Below are 21,876 nucleotides of genomic sequence, written 5' to 3' on the forward strand. Positions count from 1 at the left end.
AGCTGTTTAAGGCTGGTAGTGTTTTGTTTTCTTCTCTTTAATTCAGGGTTTTAATGATCTATAATAAATAATTTGGATTTTCTCTAAAGATTTAACAATCTGAATTATCCCTCCATTACTCCACTAGTGATCATTTATGTTACAGATAGTTTTCTAGTGTCATTTATCCAACTGTCTTTTATATTAATCAGAAGCAAAACACACAGGTGTTCTTTTCAGAGCCCATTTGTCCCCTCGAGGACAGAGGGCACATGTGGGAGGCTCCATTGTAGGAATGGGGGGAAGGCTGAGGGCAGTGTTTGGGCTCTTTCCAAGGTGACTGAAACATCACTGATTTCTGGGGGGAAATCTTCCAGATCATGGACTGAAATGCCTTTTGATTACTTTCAAGTATATTGTTGCTTAAGTTTAACTAACAATGCTTAAATGCCTAAGAATTGATAAATATACTAAATAATATAATAACGATTGATCAGTGTATAAATTTTCTGCTTATAAATGATTGTCTTCAAATACAAGGTGAAACCGTGAAGTAAAGATGCTTCTGGGTGCAGATTCCCAGTTTTTTCATCAAGCTGATTAAGCATTTCCCTTGCAACCTTGTCTGTCGTATTCATTTTCTTGATAATTTTGCATAACTAATACAAAAGTAAACTAAGCCCCCAAATTCTAAGCTGGTAGTCTAGTTAATGATTTTGTCTGAGGTTTAGGAAAATCCTTTGTAGCTCAGCCGCTTCTCCTGCCTCACTGGTAATTCAGGAGACTGGATTCAAACCTAAGTACAGGGAGTGATGCACTTTTTCAAAATCATTGTGGTTTCTCAATGTTAGTTGTGCATTTCTTTAGGAAACACGTGAGCAGAATATTAAAACAGCTGGGAACCTAGGCTTAGGCCTTGGAACTGCTGCCCCAAGTAACCCGCCCGCCCCCCTGCCCCGACACAAACAGAAGGTTTTCCTCCTCCGCTAGTGAACGTGCTTCCCAGGCCGCCCATGCTGCCTTTCAGGGAAGGCAGGCACACAGCTTCTCGCCAGCCTTTTCTGCCTTCAAACAACAGCGCCCATATTGCCATTAATTCTATTTGCCTGCCCTACTCCTGCCACAACTGCTGGCAACAAAAAGTGCAGCAACTTGTGAGCAGGTCCAAGGAGTGAAATAGCAGCCTCACCCAGGGGCTCGACCTCCACTTTGTTCCCCTGCTGACCGATGGCATCCTGGCTGTGGCCTGTTTCCTGTGAGCATATGACACATATGTGTATGCATATAAAGCTGGAATTATCTGTGCCAGAAAGATCAGAGGGCAATGGCAGATGACAAATCAGAGCTCTTTCAGTAGATACAGTTTCATTATTTATCTTAAAATATTTTAAAAATTGATTTTGCTGAGAGGTAGCATTCGCCTCAACAACACAGAGAACAACAAATATCCATTATGCCTGTTTTTTCAGTATTTTGAGGAATTATATGCAGATGACCCTAAGAAGTATCAATCGTATCGGATTTCACTTTACAAACGGATGATTGTATGTAAACTCACGAGTGCTTGTGTGTTGCTTTCTGCACTACTTCTAGCTCTCTGCAACCCAGGGGCTGCCTGCTCCTCCCCAGGACGTCTCTGCAAAAACTCTGATGAAACCTGTTTCTCCCCTACAGCTGTCTGTCAGCCAGTGGTGTCACCTCTACCAGTGTCCTGCGTCCATTGTCGTGTTTGGTTTGTTACTGACTCTAGGCTTGCAGTGTGATGGAAGTCAAAAGTCAACAGCCCCTACCCAAGTTCAACTGTCCTTAAAACTCTCCACAAAACATTTTGTGCATTCATCAAAATTTATTTTGCCTCTTCCCCCTTTCAAAGAAAACATGGCACTTGAATAGTGGTACATTTTACGAGCATTTCATTGTTTTGCCCACGTGGAGTCTACTGGAAAAGACTCCCCAGTGAACCTGCTGTCCGTCACGCTGTAAAGGATTGTACTGCATCGTGTATTTTAACATTCAGCTTTTATTATAGCTGTATTTCCCATGCCTGCCAGTTTCAGCCAGGTGGTGGCTCCACCGATGAGCTTTTCTGGAGCTTTTATGTGAAACTAACAGTGCTGTTTCTATGATTTTGTGTCTGCTTTCCTTCTGTGCATTTTAGAAGACCTATTTTGATCATTCTGTTGTATTTCTCATTTTGACCTTTAGGATTTGATGGAACAACTTGAAAAACAAGATAAGACTGTCCGGAAACTGAAAAAACAACTGAAAGTATTTGCTAAAAAAATTGGTGAACTAGAAGGTATTTTAAACATGTTTTATAACAATTGCTGAATCTTGGTTTTGTAGTGCTATACTAGTGTCCTAATAGGTTTGCATGCGAATATCAGGGATGATAAAAATTACTTTCAGTAAACCTATTGTCTGTGTAGTGGATACTTCCATTTTGAGGTGGGGGGAAATGTTCTTTCCATTGTAGTAACAATTTACAAAGCAAGAGAATCCATTCAACAAATATCAGTGACTACTATGTCAGGCACTGTGCTAGGTTAAAAGCATGGATTCTGCCCTAACTGGTTTGGTTCAGTGGATAGAGCGTCGGCATGCGGACTGAAGGGTCCCAGGTTCGATTCCAGTCAAGGGCATGTACCTTGGTTGCAGGCACATCCCCAGTAGGGTGTGTGCAGGAGGCAGCTGATCGATGTTTCTCTCTCATTGATGTTTCTAGCTCTCTATCCCTCTCCCTTCTTCTCTGTAAAAAAAATCAATAAAATATATATTTTTCTAAAAAAGCATGGATTCTGGAGCTAAGCCTTTTAGATTCAAATCCTGGCCTTCTACTATTAGTCATCTGATATTGGGCAAGTTATTGAACCTCTCGATACCTCACCTGTTAATGGGAATGATAATGGTTTACTTGACATGGTTTGTAAAAATTAAATGAGTTAATATGTATTGCATTACTATAGTTCCTGACACATAGTAAATGCTATATATAACTTAGTTATTATTATTGTTAGTGTTAGGGATACTAAGATTAGTAAGACAGTCTGTATCCTCAAAGAACTTACCATCTAATGCAGATAAAAAGAGAAGTAAGAAAAAAATGAATTATGATTATAAAGAAATAAGATTTTTTTAAAACATCTCATGATTTATATATGATGAGGATGGGAAAATACCTAAGAATGAATCAAATATCCGTTGTTATTATTATATACAAATGAATCTCATCTTGTAGATTTGTGTGTTTTTTCCTTCAGATTAGGGTATTTATTTAGGTACCAGGAATATAGCAGTGATCAGGGCTAAAGCCAAATTCTAACAAACGCCATTGTTCAAGAGATTTAGGGATCTTCTTTGGTACTGCCTTCAAATGTATGCAAACTATGATCATTTTGAAAAAAAAAATGATACTGTGTTGTTGTCTGACCTCTCTATCCTCTCAATGTCGCTCTGCTTCGAAGGGTTGCCGGGAACCAATTCCAGCATGTCATAATTTCAAGAGTTTCATCAAAAGGTTGATGAGACTTGGGGACTCAACAGGGTTGAGTCACACATGTAGTCACCTGTTGGGAATGGCTAAAGGCATTTCCCCAAACCTGAATAGGAAACTGATTGTGGCTGCCAGACAGCTAAAAGGCATCTTAATCTACATGTTATTGCCTCCTACTGGCCAAACACCTGAACAGCTGTAGGCTAATTCCCCCATTCTGACAATGTTTCTGTATACCCTTTGAAGTGTATATCTCTGCCTCAGGACAAGTTGTGTTAATGAAAAGCATGGGGTCCTGGGGACAGAGATCTTAGACTTAAGATCTTGGATATTAGCTCCTTTAGCTAAGCTCCTCTGACCCCCAAATGCCTTTCAAAATTGTATCTCGTTTCCGGACTCTTGATTAGTCTCTGGATTCCTATGTCATCTACGCACAGCCCCTTCTCCAGATTCCTGAACCCTTCTTGATGCTGGGACAAGAACCCCGGCAAGGGTGAAGAGTCCCTAGCACTGGGAATGGTCACAGTAACTTACCATGATTCACTCTGTGGTTTTCATTCTCCAACATGCCAGGCATGTTGGTCTTTCTTTTTCTCTTGGGCAAGTTCTGCTCATCCTTTGAGAAGATCAGAGTCATGTGTCACATCCTCAAGAGCATGCTTTCCTGATCACCCAGACAGACCTTATGGCTCCCACTCTATGTATCACAGCTTGACTCACTCTTGTGGTTTTCACTTTGTATTCCCTTGGATATACAAATGCTGAAAGATTTATTTAGAAATCAGATTACTTGGCTGTCGTATTTTATATATAATATTTTATATATAATCCTTATAGCATTATTGGAATAAAGTTTTGAATCTCCAAATTACACACATGGGCTAAAATGTCTATTGGCCCTAGCTAGTTTGGGTCAGTGGATAGAGCATCAGCCTGCAGACCAAAGGGTCCTGGGTTCGATTCCAGTCAAGGGCACATAACCTCAGTTGCAGTCTCCTCCCTGGCCTGGGCCCTTGTCCAGGCATGTGCAGGAGGCAACCAATTGATGTGTTTCACTCACATTGATTTTCTCTCTCTGTCTTTCCCTCTCTCTTCCACTCTCTAAAAATCAATGGAAAAATATCCTCGGGTAAGGATTAAAAAATAAAATGTCTGTTGGCAGAACTTTGAAAACCATTATTCACAAAACATTTCTGCACTTAACTCTGCATTAATTATATCATGAGATGATAATTAGATTGCAGAGTATTTGCTTGAAAGAAACTGATTTCAAGAGTATCAATTTGTGAGATTATTTTTTAAAAACTCCTAATTGTTTCACTTATTTTAAGTTTTTACTAAGATTTCTTTGATATGTATTTTTTTAATTAAAGAGATAGATTAGGATATTTCGAGATGCTAGCAAGTTGAAGCCATTATCAATCAGAAATCTTCTGGTCAGTTAAACTATCCTGCCAACTATGTTCTTAAACCTGTAAGTAGCACTTGAGGAGGCAATTCATAGATTAAACAAAAAGATCATTAGAATATCCTTAAGAAAAGTTGAAAAACTGATGCATGTCTAAAGTATAAAATGAAATCAGTTTATTTGATCTGGGCCCTTGTTGAGAACAGTATTCCCCCACCTCCCAGAATTAGAGAATAAAGGTGACAGGCTCCTCCAACATTTTTTCTGTCCCATACCCCCCATTATTCAGAAAATACTGGCAACCTTGTACAGCGAAGCACCTTCTAATATATAGAAATCTTCGTATATTTTTAAAAATGTATATTATAGTATACTTAAGTTCTTCTTATTTAAAATAGGAGGTTCTTGCCTTCTTCTATGAGTTACATTTAATTACGGAGACTTTTGTAGAAGCCAATGAAAACTTTTTTAAACATCAACATATATAATTTTAGCAGAAATTACATAGCTAAATGGAAAGTGTTTCAAAATTTCATCTGTGTTGTGTTATATTTTAATCCAAGAGTGGGTGTTCATCTCAGTTTTCATGGAGTCAAGGAATTTAGATCTTAAAGAGTTCTAGAAATGGGTTAATCATATTATAGGAGGAAAAATATTGAGGCTCAGAAACCATAACTGACTTCCAAAGACTCATCCAGTTAGTGGCCAAACTAGGACTAGAACCCAAGTCTTCTGAGAACCACTGACTTCTTTCCTTTGTGTCATGTTTTCCAACGGAATCTCTCTATTTATAGGAATTTATTTGACTGCCTCAATTAAACGGTGACCAAGCTCTTCCTGGTACCAAAGTGAGGAAAAATAAATTAAAATAAAAGTCTAGCCCTAGCCAGTTTGGCTCAGTGGATAGAGCATTGGCTGGCAGACTGAAGGGTCCCTGGTTTGATTCTGGTCAAGGGCAGGTATCTAGGTTGCAGGCTCCTTCCCTGGTCAGGGTGCGTGAGGATGTGTCTCTCTCACATCGATGGTTCTCTCTCTCTCTGTCTCTCCCCCTCTCCCTTCCACTCTCTAAAAAACCAAGGGAAAAATATCCTCAGGATTAATAACATCAACAACAAAAAATTCTAGTGTCCTTTCCTTTTCCAGGACAAAAAGGTTCAAGAATGTTTTTCCTCTAGTAAAAAGAATCTATGAGATAGAAATAGGGATCACTTCAGGTCTTTCTAGAAGGAGGTCGGTATTAGATGGAGCATTGGACTGGATGATCCCCCAAAGTCTCTTTTGTCTTTGAAAACTGGGCTGGTGTCCTGGCTTCTCTCTTTCAGACTTCATGCTTTTCTGATGCCATACAAGGGTTGACGTTTTATTTTAATAGCAGATGATTTGCTAAGTGAATCAAGGTTATATTGAGTTGACATCTATATATTTTTAAAGATTTTTTTTATTGATTGGTTTTAGAGAAAGGGGGAGAGAGAGAGAGAAAACACACAGATTTGTTGTTTTATTTATTTATGCATTCATTGGTTGATTCTTATATGTGCCCTGATGGGGGATCGAACCCACAATCTTGGTGTATTAGGATGATTTTCTAACCAACTGAGCTACCCAGCCAGGGCTGACATCTACACTTAATCTGTGAGGTTTTTTTAATTTATTTATTACTTATTTTATTTCTTTTTATTGATTTCAGAGAGGGAGAGAGAGATAGAAACATCAATGATGAGAGAAAATCATTGATCAGCTGCCTCCTGCACATCCCCTATTGGAGATCACACTTGCAACCCAGGCATGTGCCCTTGACCTGAATCGAACCTGGGACCCTTCAGTCCACAGGCCGACGCTCTGTCCACTGAGCCAAACTGGTTAGGGCTATCTGTGAGCTTTTTATCTGTGAGGTTTTTTAAAATTTATTTATTATTTATTTTATTTATTTTTATTGATTTCAGAGAGGGAGAGAGAGATAGAAACATCAACGATGAGAGAAAATCATTGATCAGCTGCCTCCTGCACATCCCCTATTGGGGATCACACCTGCAACCCAGGCATGTGCCCTTGACCTGAATCGAACCTGGGACCCTTCAGTCCATAGGCCGACGCTCTATCCACTGAGCCAAACTGGTTAGGGCTATCTGTGAGTTTTTATAAAGACTCAAATCTCTTGGGAGAATTCAAAGGCAGAGAGAAAAATTTTAATTAAAGTATGGCAAATTTTGTCTTTGACATTTTATACAGAACCAAAAATATCTTGGTTAGAGATTTTGCAAAAGGAAACTGAAGCTTTCTTTTAAAACATATTTCATAAATTCTGAGGTGCACAATTTTTGACATTTTAACATCTCTGAAGTCAGGATGTGTCTTTCAACTGTTGATGGGTTATAGCTTAATTGCAGTGTTTTCCTCCTTAAGTGTTATATAAAATAATGGTATTTCATAGTTAATGGCACCATAGGTATGATGAAATAAGTAGGTATAAAGCATTCTCTTTACATCATATGGAGTCCAAATATGTATATTTATTGATGAACTTAATATGCTGAGTCTGTTTCCTCCCAGTTTCCCCTCTTAGGGTTATTTCTTTGGCTGAAAGCAACTAGTAATCTAGTTAGTAGAGATTTTATTCTTTTGTATTGTACATGTAGCATGTATGTGAGCTGTTAAGACCTCTTTGTACAGATTTCAATATCCTGGCGCTGTTATGTTTAAACTGACTCCAGAAATAATTTTGTAAAACTGAATAGTTTGAATCTTCTATCTCTGTGTGGAGGCACACATTTCACAGGTTACCTTGGTTTCCAGACTGGCCATGCACATGAAGCACTAGGTGCCACAGCCCTGATTTGTCCAACCACAGTGCGGTCACTCCTCTGATGGCTGGTGGCCATCTTCAGCACTGCTAGTCTTGGTGCTGCAGCAGGAGCTCTGACAGCTGTTGGTATTCTCTCCCATAGCGTCTTCCTGTGGAACTGGATTCCCAGACCCAACACAAGATTGCCCCAGAGTGACAGGAAAGCACGCTGACACCTTGTGCAGTCAGCAGCACTAACCTTTCTGATGCCTCTGATCTGCATCTTGTTTGCAGGTCTCTGAACTCAAATTAATCTTCACCTGAACAGGTTTCTTAACTGCCCCCTTCGTATAGGTAACACAGCCTGCTCACTAGCATGTGTCTGCACAAACACCACAGAACTCGAACTCCTGTGTTCCCATACCTTCTCTTGCATTTCCCATTTAGTCTTAATTCTGAGGTGATATTGGAGACTTTTTGAATCCTTAGCATTATTCTTCTCCAGCAGCTGCTACTGACAGTAGTAGTGACCACTTTTAACCTCTGAACAGGTTAGCTGTGCTTTAATGGTTGCAACGAGACTTTTTGAATCCTTGGCATTATTCTTCTCCAGCAGCTGCTGACAGTAGTGACCACTTTTTACCTCTGAACAGGTTAGCTGTGCTTTAATGGTTGCAACTTCATGGTAGGACTGTTAGCCCTTTACTAGAAACAGATAAACAAAAACTGGGTAGTATTTAGGAAATTACATTAAATAGAGGTGGTTTTATCTGCTCTTTATTTCTTTAGGAATAAGGGATGGTGGGAGCAAGTTAGGTCTTTGTCTTGGGAAGCCTCTGTGAAAAAGAAAACATTTCACATCAACTAGTATGAAGACACACTATCCTACCAGCTCTCATGTGGTTTGAACTGATTGCAATGATACATTTAAAGTCAATGTTCTTTTTCTTTAATGACTAGATTCATAGAGCTGAAAGTGAGGGAAATCTACAGTTTTTCTTCCTTTTTGTAGAATATTATGTTTTTCCTTCTGTCCTTCTGTGATTTAAAGTCTAAATATATTCAGCTATTTATGATTAATAACAATTCATTAACCAAGAAGTTAAAACAGTAACTTTGGGAACATTTAACCTTATTACAGAGTAAATTTATTATCCCCCCCCCCCAAAGAAAAATGCTTTTGAATCACATAAGGTTCTCTAACGTTAATAGTAACCCAGCACTGGTGGCTGTCAGTGACATCACCATACAGTTTTGTCATTTACAGCCAATTTTAGCAGAAAAGGTAATTAAAGTAGGGACAGTTAAAAAATTAAATATATTTGCTTGGAAAAAAACAAATAATAACATAAAAAGGGGACAATTAAGTGGCAAATATGGCACTTTTTGTTGTTATAGAATTCATCATTTAAAATTATAGGAACATGGAACCTTCTCATCTTTTCTCCCTGGAAAACCTTTTTTTCTCCTTTTTGTTTCTCATGAAGTGGGCCAGATGGAAAACATATCCCCAGGACAGATCATTGATGAACCCATCCGTCCAGTCAACATTCCCAGGAAAGAAAAGGATTTCCAAGGAATGCTGGAGTACAAGAAGGAGGATGAGCAAAAGCTTGTTAAGAACCTGATTCTGGGCAAGTGTTTTCTTTTCTTCTATTCTCTCAGTTCTGCAGGCTAGGAAGTCCAAGATCAAGGTCCCAGTTAGTTTGGTTCCTGGTGAGGACTCTCTGGCTGGCTTGCCAACAGCCCTCTTCTGGCCGTCCTCACAGAAACAGAAGAGAAAATGGAGGGGGGATGGGATGGAGGGAGGAGGGAGAGAGAAAGAAAGAGAGATCTCGAGCACACAAGTATTTTGTGCCTGGGATAAAAGGTCTTTCTGGTACACCTGTCAGTGGTGGGAAAGACTAGTCACTGGTTTTTGAAATATTCAACACCAGTTTCTTTAGTCTTCATTACGTACTGCGCGTTTGGCGCTGCAGAAGCATCCTGGCCGCCATGCACTGTCAGTCAAACAGCAGGGACGCTTGCCTAGGAAGCAAGTCCATCCATACAGATCCCTGGAGGCCAGGCCTTCTCAGCTCTGGTTAGACTAACCTGGAAGCTTTTGAAAAGTATTGTTGTATGGTCCCCACCACAGACTGATCACATTACAATCTAGAGCAGTGGTTCTCAACCTTCTGGCCCTTTAAATACAGTTCCTCATGTTGTGACCCAACCATAAAATTATTTTCGTTGCTACTTCATAACTGTAATGTTGCTACTGTTGTGAATCGTAATGTAAATATCTGATATGCAGAATGGTCTTAGGCGACCCCTGTGAAAGGGTCGTTCGACCTCTAAAGGGGTCGCGACCCACAGGTTGAGAACCACTGATCTAGAGGGAAGAGACTGGCCATGTCTAATGTTTTTTAAAAATCTTTCAAAGAATTGACCAACACTGCTCTAGGCCATTTGCATTTCTGAATTTCTGTTTTCTTTGCTTCCCTAGAAAGTATATGACAGTTCAATAATAGAGGAAAAATACACACACAAAAGAATTAAGGAAAATATTTTAGCAATGGAAGGAGAAGGCCAGACAAATGAAATGGGTGTGGAAGAAGCATTTCAGAGCAGCCTTGGAGATTGCTCTGAGGAATACTTTTTAGGGGAGGGTGGGAAATGGTTAAGGAGTGTGCACAGTTCTGAACTGAATGCTGAACACCTCTCAGCCTTTGTATAGCATTCCTCCCCCAGGTGCCAGGTGACAGCAGTGTGATTGGCAGTTACACCTGATGAAGTTCCTAAGGTTCCTGGCATTAAACTTAGTACTGTATTTAGGTGCAGAGGTGCTAAAAGTTCAACCTGATTTTCATTTAGCAAAAATGTTAAGGAGCCACTGATTTTTAAACATAGAGTTTAAGTAAAGATTCATCAGTTCAATAAACATTTAGTATGCTCTTACCAAGTGCCAAGCATTTTCTGTGCTGGGTAACAGAGAGAGTAGAGTCCCTATTCTCATATAACTTATATTCCAGTGCGAGAGAAGATAGAGGAAAAAGCCCTAGCTGGGTAGCTCAGTTGGTTAAACATCGTCCCGATATGCCAAGGTTGTAGGTTCCATCTCCAGTCAGGGTACATACAAGAATCAACCAGTGAATACATAAGTAAGTGGAGCAACACAAATTGATGTTTCTCTCTCTCTCTCTTTCTCTCTTTGTCTCTGTCTCTGTCTCCTCTCTCGCCTTTCCTCTCTCTCTAAAATCAATCAATAACTAAAAAAGAAAATAGAAAAAAATAAACAAATATATAATGGGGTAAAAAGGATGAAGAGTGAAGGCAAATGTACTAATTTATATAAAATTAGAGGCCCGGTGCACGAAATTTGTGCACAGCAGGGGGGGGGGTTGTCCCCTCAGCCCAGCCTGCACCCTTTCCAATCTGGGACCCCTCAGGGGATGTGCGACTGCTGGTTTAGGCCCTGGGATTGGGCCTAAACCGACAGTCGGACATCCCTCTCACAATCCTGGACCGCTGGCTCCTAACCGCTCACCTGCCTGCCTGCCTGGTTGGTCGCTCCCAACTGCCCCCCGCCCCCGGCATGGTTGCCCCTAATGGGCCCCCTGCTGGCCTGGTCACCCCCAACTGCCCTCCCCATGCCGGCCTGGTCGTCCCTCACTGCCCCCCCTGCTGGCCTGGTTGCCCCACGCAGCCTGCTGTTCTCCGTCCTGGTCGTCCCTCACTGCCCCCCCTGCTGGCCTGGTTGCCCCACGCAGCCTGCTGTTCTGTCATTTGGTCGTCCCTCACTGCCCCCCCTGCCGACCTGGTTGCCCCATGCAGCCTGCTATTTAGTCGTTTGATCATCCCTCACTGCCCCCCTGCCAGCCTCGTCGCCCCACGCAGCCTGCTGTTTGGTAGTCCGTCCAATTGTTTTGGTAGTGATGGCCCCTGGCTTTTTATATATTAGGATTGTTAGGAAAGGCCTCTTTGACCAGGTGATCTTTGGACAGAGACTGAGGAAGTAAGGAAGCAGTTCATGCTGATGATATCTGAGGAAGAACATTCCAGGCAGAAAATAGTTGGCACATAGGCCCTGGGGTGGGGGCATGCCTGGCACGTTCAGCCAATCACAAGGAGACCCATTTTACTGGAGCACAGTGATCTGGGGCAGGGGATCAGACCTGATCACACAGATCATGCTGAGTATTTGGTTTTTAAATGAATGAGGTGAGAAGCTACTTGGAAGATTTTCATAACAAGAATGACATGATCTGACTGACATTTTCCTATAGAATTACTCTGGTTGTTGGGTGAAAATGTACCACTGGAGAGCGAGGGATGGATCAGAGACCACAATCCAGGAGGAGATGGTGGGGACCTAGACCAGGGCAGCTGGTAGCTGGATTCTGGATGTGTTTTATAGGTAAAGCCAACAGAATTTGTTGATGGATTAGGTGTGTGGTGTGAGAAAAAGAAAGACATCAAAGGTGATGACAGGTTTATAACCTGAGAACCCAGAAGGCTGGAACTGCCATTTACTGAGAGGGGGACAACTCCTGGAAGAGCAGGTACCATAGGAATGGAGTTTGGTTTGGATGGGCTCAGTCTGACATGTCTGAGCTGAGATGCCAATAAGGCATTTGATCCAAGAAACTAGAATTCAAGGGAAAGGTCAGGGCAGAAGATAGAGATTTGGGAGTTGTCTTGGCAAAGACAACTAAAATTCAACATGTTCCCACCCTCAAAAACTTCTCTTACTGAGCTATTAAAATATGCTTTTTATGTGACCTATTTACCCTGAATGATTGGACTCTCACATGAGAACTGGGCTTTCATTGTCTCTCAAAGCACATCTCATGAAGACTGTCGGTGTTAGGTACGATTGTTTTTTCTCTCTTCTCTTCTCAGAACTGAAGCCACGTGGCGTAGCAGTCAACCTGATCCCAGGGTTACCAGCGTATATCCTGTTCATGTGTGTTCGACATGCCGACTACCTGAACGATGACCAGAAAGTAAGGTCGCTGCTAACATCCACAATTAACAGCATCAAAAAAGTATTAAAGGTCAGTCATGTTTAACAAAATTCTCATAATGAGTATTAATAACAGAACCTGCATGTAGGGACTTTTTCTTCCTCAGCCTTGAGGAAGGTGTGAACACTTTGCAGTTTTAACTGCTACCTTCCACTGTGGAAATGTACCACAGTAGGAAACGTTTTTTCTTACAGATTGTCTATATGCTTCTTCAAAACAGGGCTCAGGATAAACAATAATCAAAACTAATTTGATTTCATTGCATTTAATTGTGGAGAAAATTGTTTCTTCATAGACAGAAATAGTCTGCTTTTAAGGTCTTAGAAGTAAATTTAAAATATTTAATGGAGTCCATCATATACAGGGAATATGATGCTATAGTTAAAATAGGTATTAAATAAGTTCAATAATACATGGCTCATTCTTATAAAAAGATATTTGATGAAATAAAGTTTTTCTTTGAACTTTTCTTCACCCGTAACTTTCCTTGTCACCTGTGCCTGATTCCACGTGAGAAGCAACACACAGATACTAATCAGAAAGGAAAGGCTGGAAAAAGACAGAAAAATTATGTACTAGAGCAGGAAGTCCTACGTAATGACTCAGTAATCACTAAGTCACGTTGCATAATCCTCCTCCTGACTCTAGAAAAACAATGAACGTTATTCTTAGTTTTAACTCTGGTGTTTCTGTGAGGAGCTAAGAGAATGTGTTCTAAATACTTTGCTTTCTGATTATCTGACTTAAGGAGAATTTTTAGGATGGAGATAAGTGGATAGTTAACATGCCCAGAAATCTAAGATGTCTTTCATGAAATACTTTTTTTATTGTGGTAAAACATACATAACAAAAAATTATAGCATTTAACCATTTTTTTATCCTCACCCAAGGATATGTGGAGTTTTGTTGTTTATTTGTTTGTTTTTATTGATTTCACAGAGAGAGAGCAAGAAACATTGATGTGAGAAAGAGACCTCAATTGGTTGCCTCCCATATGCGCCCCGACCGGGAATCCAACCCAAAACCTGTGTATGTGCCCTGACCAGGGATCAAATCCTCGGCCTTTCAGTGCATGGGATAATACTCCAACCAGCTGAGCCACCCGGCCAGGGCTTAGCCATTTTTCAGTGACCAGCTCTGTGCATTAAGTGCATTCATCTTGTTGTGCAGCCATCACCACCATCTCCAGAGCCTTTCATCTTCCCCATCTGAAACTCTGCACTCGGGAAACACACCCCTCCCCCCAGCGTCTGGTCATCACCTTTTGACAGATGCTAGTTCTCAGTCCCTATTGCTAAGATGTTCTCTGTAGTTATATTCTACAGTAGTTACCGAAGTGTGGAATTTCTGAAGATTTACTATTTAAAAATTGATGAGCATCTTGTGAATATAATTCATTTCATTTTTGGTGTATTGATGCTCTGTTGCACTTAGATAGACTACAAGTTTTGCTAATTCTTAAGCCAACTTTTACAAAGACAACAAAACCAAATCTAAGGTTTTCTCCCTTTCATCTTAATTGCCAGAAGGCATTTATCTAATTTGACCAGTTATTGTACCAGATTGTTTCAAGATTACCAAAGGGAGGGTACTAGAACCTAACACCCTTTTGATACCGTTTAAAATTGATGTGCATTTGTCACACATCCCTTTTTGAAATGAAGTATATTTGTCTTGTATCCTCACGAGAGGATAGCTTTTCATTTATTTGTTTATTTATTTTTAGAGAGAGTGAACAGGGAGGGAGGGAGTGGAAGAGAAAGAGAAACATCGATGTGAGAGAGACACATCATGGGGCTGGGGATAGAAACTGCAACCCAGGTACATGCCCTTGACCGGGAATAGAATTTGAGACCCTTTGGTGCACAGGCTGCCACTCTAACCACTGAGCACACCAGCCTGGGCTCTGTTTTGATTTAGCAATGAGTTTTTTGGACATGTGTCCCAGTCCTGATAAAGAGACAAGTAGCTTCCCTTGTGTACTGCTCTGCACTGGACTTCCTTCATCCCATTTCTGATTCACTGCTCAAAAATTGTATCTTTTCACCCTGGCTGGTGTGGCTCAGTTGGCTGGGCATTGTCCCGTGCACCAAAAGGTCACTGGTTCAATTCCCATCAGGCACATGCCTGGGTTGTAGGCTCGATCCCTAGTAGTGGGTGTGCAGGAGGCAGCTGATTGATGTTCTGCTCTCACATTAATGTTTCTCTCTCTCCTTCTCCTTTCCTCTTTCTAAGAAAACAATTTAAAATCTTTTTTTTCTTAATTGTATCGTATCACTGACATGATGTTTGACCTGATCCGGGTTTCAGTGTTTCAGTCTTTCTGGTTCTCCTTTGTGATTTATAATTGTTTATAATGGTAACTGAAAGAATGGGCCTTCTGGTATCTGTTCAGTTATTTTTCAGATTGTTATTTCCCCAAGAAAAAAAGCAAATTTAGGCTTATTCTCTCTTTCAGAAAAGAGGTGATGATTTTGAAACCGTTTCCTTCTGGCTCTCTAACACTTGCCGGTTTTTGCACTGTTTGAAGCAGTACAGCGGAGAAGAGGTGAGAAAAACATGATTATAAAACCAACATGCTGTGCCTTCTCTGATCTTTTTAAGGACAATGTTTAACCATTGGTTAATTTAGAAACCTGAATTCAGAGGTGGCTTGGAAGTTCATAGTTTTGTTTGATGTTTATTATTTATGGAACAGTGACTGTGGGGAACAACAAAGTTTCTTTCCTCTGAGAGTTTGTATTATAAGAAAACACAATAGAAATAAAGTGAGCATTGGTCAATGAATAGTTGGAACAATGAAACTTTTTGTCAATATGTGGAAGTGGACTAGTCAAGGACTCTTTAAAAATTAAACAGTTTTAGCTTACTATAATGCTTTAAAGGTGATAAGTTAAGACGTGTCTTTTTAAATTTGTCCAAAAATCTGTTTGGCTTTTGTTTGTAATGATGTATTCATCAATTGTTTGGCAGACTTTATTTTTTTAAATGTAATATGTTAATAATTACTGTTTATTAAGGGCTGCTTACTATGCATCAGACAGCACTTACTAGACACTATGTCACTTAATTCTTGCTACATTTCTGTGCGGTAGGGATTATGACCCAGTTTTACAGATGAGGAAACTGAAGCTCAGTGAAGGTCATCCATTTGCCCGAGTCCTCTCAGCCATAGGAGCAGGGCTAGGATTCTGGGTCTGCCTGCCTCCGAGAGCCCGTGCCCCTAACCACTCCCCTGCACCTAACCACTCCCCTGCACCTAACCACTCCCCTGCACCGCCCATCCTTTGCCAGGAGGGTAGAAGAGAAACTGAGCTGTAGCACTTGCTGAGCACCCAGACAGAGGCTCGGGGCAGAGGACGGTCCTGGCAAATTATGGCAAATGTGGGCAAGATGTGGTCCCTGGGAAGGTGGGACTGACAGACCAGAGTTCGCAGAGGGGCCATTCGCTGCCCTGTCATTCCCACTTCTGGACCATATTGTTAAGGACTATGGGCAGAACCCATCAAGTGGGCTTCTGTCAGATATTGCCCTTTGGCAGGCAATAGCAGACAGAAGTACTTTCTTGTACCGTTGTCTTTCCATTTTATTTTATTTTATTTTTATTTTTTTTATTTTATTGATTTTTCACAGAGAGGAAAGGAGAGGGATAGAGAGTTAGAAACATCGATGAGAGAGAAACATCGATCAGCTGCCTCCTGCACACTTCCCACTGGGGATGTGCCCGCAACCAAGGTACATGCCCTTGGCCGGAATCGAACCCGGGACCCCTCAGTCCGCAGGCCGACGCTCTATCTACTGAGCCAAACCGACTAGGGCTCCATTTTAACAAAATACCACCAAAAGATGAAAATCATCTGTGGATACCATGAAAGGAAAACTTTTTATGTATCTACCAGTCTCTGTAGAAAGTCGATCTGTTTTAAGCTTATGTATGCCCTTTGGGTACAGTATTTATAAATAGGACTATATTTAATGAACTGAAGTTTAAACATGTTAGTACTTTAGGTAGTTTAGTGTTTGGCAATAAACTTCATGTTTCATAAGTGAAACATTAATTTTTTTACAATCCTCATCAGAGGATATGTTTTTATTGATTTTAGAGAGAGATGAAAGAAGCGGGGGAGAGAGAGAAACATCGATCAGTTGCCTTCCGTACGTACCCCAACCCAGACCAGGGATTGAACCGTGACGTTTTGGTATATGGGACCATGTTCAACTAACTGAGCCACACTGACTAGGGCAATTTTTTTTAGATTAAGTTCTCCCATCCTATTTTATTGACATAAAATAGCTATTGGAAAGGAAATGCTAGTTGCCAAGTTTAGGTATTATTCAAAAGCTAGTAAGAAGTGGAATTTTAAAGATGGAAACAAACACACATACTGAAAATGATTATCCTGGCATTTATGTGTGGGATGGATGGAAACTCTGTGAAGAGAGAAAAAGAACGGGAAGATGCTGATCAAGCGAGTCTGACAGACAGCAGACATCTCACTTCCTGTGCATCATTAACTCTGCGTTGTGGCTCTAGGGCTTTATGAAGCACAACACATCTCGCCAGAACGAACACTGCCTCACCAACTTCGACCTGGCTGAGTACCGGCAGGTGCTAAGTGACCTGGCCATTCAGATCTACCAGCAGCTCGTGCGGGTGCTGGAGAACATCCTTCAGCCCATGATCGGTAAGGCCAGGGCGTCGCGGACATCAAGTCTGTCCACCTCACATGCCCACCAGTAGACAACCACCAGTGGCACAACATGTCTCAGAGCATGTATTCAAACGGAGAACATAAAATGGTCCTAAAATTAGCTGAGGAATCCCAGAACATGGGATGTTAGCCATGACTAACTGGAATACATCAGAATCACTGCTTCCACACGACCAAGGCAGCAGTATCTAGTTTCCCTCCCCAATGTGCAGTACCGCTCTCTAAGATTGGGTAATGCTGTGTACCCAGCAGTAGACCTTATTCCTTGTCCAGTTTTGAAAACCACTTCTTCAAACTTTGGCCTAGGAAACTACTATGCTACATCTAAAACTAGGAAGGCTGGGGAGGGTTTGCACTTTGACTAACGAATAGGCTACAGTAAGAGAAGTGGGAGGGTACCATGGCAACAGAACAGGGCTCAGACACCCCAGGCTAAGTTGTACATCTCATGGTCCTTCTGGGATTGTTAAAGGCTATTTGGTTTAATGCAGCAGTTTCTAATTCAATGATCCCCACTGTGTGTGTGTGTGTGTGTGTGTGTGTGTGTGTGTGTGTGTGTGTACTTGTGTGTTTCTGTTTCTATATATGTGTTTTCAGCTAATGTGATTCCATGTACCTCCCTTCAAATGTGTGCACTCATTCTGCATGTTTATTTATGTATCATGCTGCACTGTGGAATGTGTAGCATGTTTGAAGTCGGAATTAGGGGGCATGTACAGATTGCAGGCTGCTAACTTTAAATGCATTGAATTAAAAACACACACACACTTGTTTTTAACTTACCAAACTCTCGTCCTCAGGCAGATTATCAGTAGCCTCTGAAGACTGCTCCCAGCTGCTCTTTCCTCCCCACCCATGTGTTTTCCTCATTTCCACAATTTCTTTCCCTTCTGTGGGCCCAGAGTGTTCCATTTTCTATCATAAGCCCACAACCAAACTAGAAACATAACAGGCTGAGGAAACCATGTGAGTCGGGTGATTTCTTCAGTCGTCCCCTGAAGTCATGAGTTTAAAGCAGCCTAGGCCAGCCAAAATGCAAGGAAGGTCAGCTTCAGCCAGACTCTTTTCCTATTTGTGCCTATTTTTATTGGCTAAACAAGAAGTTTACCTCTAAGGCAGTGGTTCTCAACCTTAGCTGCACATTAGAATCACCTGGGAATCTTTTTAAAATCCTGATTTCTGGGCCTCATCCTCTGGAAATTCTGTTTCTTTGTTACTGATGTTGTGGGCCCTTGTGGCCCCACCCCATAACAAAGAAACAGAATTTCCGGAGGATGAGGCCCAGAAATCAGGATTTTAAAAAGATTCCCAGGTGATTCTAATGTGCAGCCAAGGTTGAGAACCACTGCTCTAAGGTGTCTCCCTTAAACCCACCACCCAATCCCCCAGTGATTCAACAGCAACAGTGTTGACTGAGGTTCTTGGAGGCTGAGGTTAGCACTAGGAGAAATAAAAGTGAGTCAGGCTTGGCCCTTGCTCTCAAGGGGCTCCCAGCCCAGGAGGAGGCGTCCCAAAACCGTCCTAGAGGACACTTAGGCTACATGTTATGAGAGCGCAGGAGATGAGCAGCCGTGCCCCAGAGGAGAAGGCTGAGTCCTGGGAGGATAAGCTCAGGGCAAGGAAGGGCCCAGCTTTTCAGCCCTGCACAACTGCCCCGCCCAAGTCTTCTCCAAGACCTCTGCCCGGCTCCTGCCTTTCTTCTTCTTCTTTTTTTTAAACACATATTTTATTGATTTCAGAGAGGAAGGGAGAGGGAGAGAGAGATAGAAACATCAATTATGAGAGAGAATTAATGATCAGTTGCCTACTACATACCCTATACTGGGGATCGAGCCTGCAACCCAGGCATGTGCCCTAACTGGGAATCAAACCATGACCTCCTGGTTCATAGGTCGACATTCAACCACTGAGTCACACTGGCTGGGCAGGCTCCTGCCCTTGCTACTTGATTTGTTTGCCTCTGGGGCTCACACAGCGCTGGAGAACGCTCATCTTCTCCTAACTGCTGCATACCTCTCTCAGAACCCTCCCAAGGTACCACACCCTGGTGCTAGTGCAGGCTGCTGCTTCTTAGTTTAGAAAATACACCATTAAGATTTCTTAATTTCATAACAAGTTTTTGCATTTAAGAATTATCCCTTTATTAAAGTTGAAAATCCAGAAGCTTTTTGGGGGGAGTTCTTTTTCCCTCTGTTTTGATGCTCAGATCATTTTCCTAAACTGAATGTGTGAATGTTTGTGCACACGAAACGGTGTCCTTCCAGATCCTCTTCTAACGTGAACTATTCATGCAGTCTCAGGCATGCTGGAGCATGAGACCATTCAGGGCGTGTCCGGGGTGAAGCCCACAGGGCTGAGGAAGCGGACCTCCAGCATCGCCGACGAGGGCACCTACACACTGGACTCCATCCTCCGGCAGCTCAGCTCCTTCCACTCGGTCATGTGTCAGCACGGCATGGACCCCGAGCTGATCAAGCAGGTGGCCAAGCAGATGTTCTACATCGTGGGGGCCATCACGCTGAACAACCTCCTCCTGCGGAAGGACATGTGCTCCTGGAGCAAAGGCATGCAGATCAGGTGAGAAACGCCAGCAGTGATGGCCTCTTCTCGCTGCCCCACCACTGCCTGCCAGCGTGCGGGGAGCTGATGGCAGGCTCGAGGTCAGTGCACCTGATGTCTGTCTGGGCCACAGCCAAGCAGCAAAGGGAGCGTGGGCACGGAGCCACGTCCTGCGGCCTGGCTGGCCCTCTCCTCGGTCATCACTGCTCCGCTGTGCCTCCAGCAGGTTCCACTCACTGCTAAGCTAAGTCTTCAGAGGGAGTGGAAAGATGATGAAAAACACATAAAGAGGGGATAGTTGCTTCCTCTTCTTTCATGTGTATTTTATTTTTTAAATATATTTTTATTGATTTCAGAGACGAAGGGAGAGGGAAAGAGAGATAGAAACATCAGTGATGAATGAGAATCATTGATTGGCTGCCTTTTGCACGCCCCCTACCAGGGACCAAGCCGAAACCCGGGCATGCACCCTTGACCAGAATCAAACCCGGGACCCTTCAGTCCACAGTCCGACTCTCCGCTGAGCCTAACTGGCTAGGGCGTTTGTGTGTGTTTTAATTGTACAGTAACAAAATATCAAATAATAATGAAGAATTATAATGCTTGGTTGCTCTTGGAAATTTATTTTAACAAAATACCTTTCTGTACTGTGGCCACAAGAGCATGTTTAATGAATCACTAATACTTGAAATGTGCCCTTGGTGTTCTAGGAAGAGCTGCACTAGGTTTGATGCCAACTACTCCTCAGCATAACCTCCTTATCATAACAGAATTGACTTATTTTACAAGTAATTTATTTTAAAACAGCTAGAAAATTCACCCAGGGGAGGCAAGAATTCTCCTACAAAAGTCTTTAGTTACTCAGTCTCAGGAAACATTGGCATTCTTTTCAAATTTCCCATTCGGACCCACATCCATTGTAGTTAACATTGAGAAGCTAATGCCTTACTCCCCAGTAGCAGAATCTCTTTCTCTATAAGCTTTGTTTATACATTTGCAGCACCTAATAATTCCTCTTGTTTGTGTGATTATTCAGTCTGATTGTGTGTCCATCTACCTCATTTTAGTTTGAGAACCACTGTTACTTGGTTGGCCATCTCTTGATACCTCAGCACCCATGTAGTTTGGGGGTCTTCTCTCCTTCCCTCCCTGAGCTTCCTCGGGTCACTGCCTCCATCATCCAGGCTCTTCCCTGAAGAAGGCTGGAGCACAGAGTGTGTGTGTGTGTGGGGGTGGGGGGTATTCAGATAGACTTAAGTAAGAGATCGGACTTAAAGGATTATCACTTCTCACCTCTGAAGTTGTAGGAGAAATTGCAAAGTGTTTCTGGTCAGCTGTTTAAGGGGGGCACAGCCACACAATGTGTTCTATCTTATCTTTTAGCCAGTCTTACTTTTGCTATAATGGCTACTTTTCTATCTTGCATTAAAGATAATTATATTCTCTAGTCATTTACTCTTATATAATTGTGATTATAAACCTCATGACTTTTTATAATGATAATTTTTAAGTACAGCTGATAAGATTTAAGAAAAGCAAACAAGAATACTGTCTGTCATTTTAACTGAAATTCCTGACAAAGCCATACACAGAAAATTAAGGCATTTATGACAACATTTAGTAAATTTGCATTCTCCTCCCCTTTCTCTCTCTCTCTCTCTCTCTCTCTCTCTCTCTCTCTCTCTCTCTCTCTCTCTCTCTCTCCCCACAGGTACAATGTCAGTCAACTGGAAGAATGGCTACGTGACAAGAATCTGATGAACAGTGGGGCTAAAGAAACCCTGGAACCTCTCATTCAGGCTGCTCAGCTTCTGCAAGTGAAAAAGAAAACAGATGATGATGCAGAAGCCATCTGCTCCATGTGCAATGCTTTAACTACTGCCCAGGTAACGCAGCTTCCCTCCTCTCACATCATTTCACATTCGTCAAGGGTG

At 41.9% G+C, this 21,876-nt stretch overlaps 1 protein-coding gene across 1 annotated transcript in view; it reads left to right on the forward strand.

Moving 5' to 3' along the window:
* MYO5A (myosin VA) overlaps positions 1-21,876 on the forward strand; it is a 146,719-nt gene that overhangs the window by 117,444 nt on the left and 7,399 nt on the right. Inside the window, exons 33-40 of the mRNA XM_014537833.1 lie at positions 1,449-1,523; positions 2,185-2,278; positions 9,150-9,296; positions 12,547-12,701; positions 15,130-15,219; positions 17,206-17,356; positions 19,678-19,960; positions 21,654-21,828. Coding sequence (XP_014393319.1) covers positions 1,449-1,523; positions 2,185-2,278; positions 9,150-9,296; positions 12,547-12,701; positions 15,130-15,219; positions 17,206-17,356; positions 19,678-19,960; positions 21,654-21,828 — 1,170 coding nt within the window. The remainder of the gene's footprint in view (positions 1-1,448; positions 1,524-2,184; positions 2,279-9,149; positions 9,297-12,546; positions 12,702-15,129; positions 15,220-17,205; positions 17,357-19,677; positions 19,961-21,653; positions 21,829-21,876) is intronic.

Source organism: Myotis brandtii, unplaced genomic scaffold (assembly GCF_000412655.1).
Source record: "Myotis brandtii unplaced genomic scaffold, ASM41265v1 scaffold182, whole genome shotgun sequence".
Taxonomy (NCBI): Eukaryota; Metazoa; Chordata; class Mammalia; order Chiroptera; family Vespertilionidae; genus Myotis; species Myotis brandtii.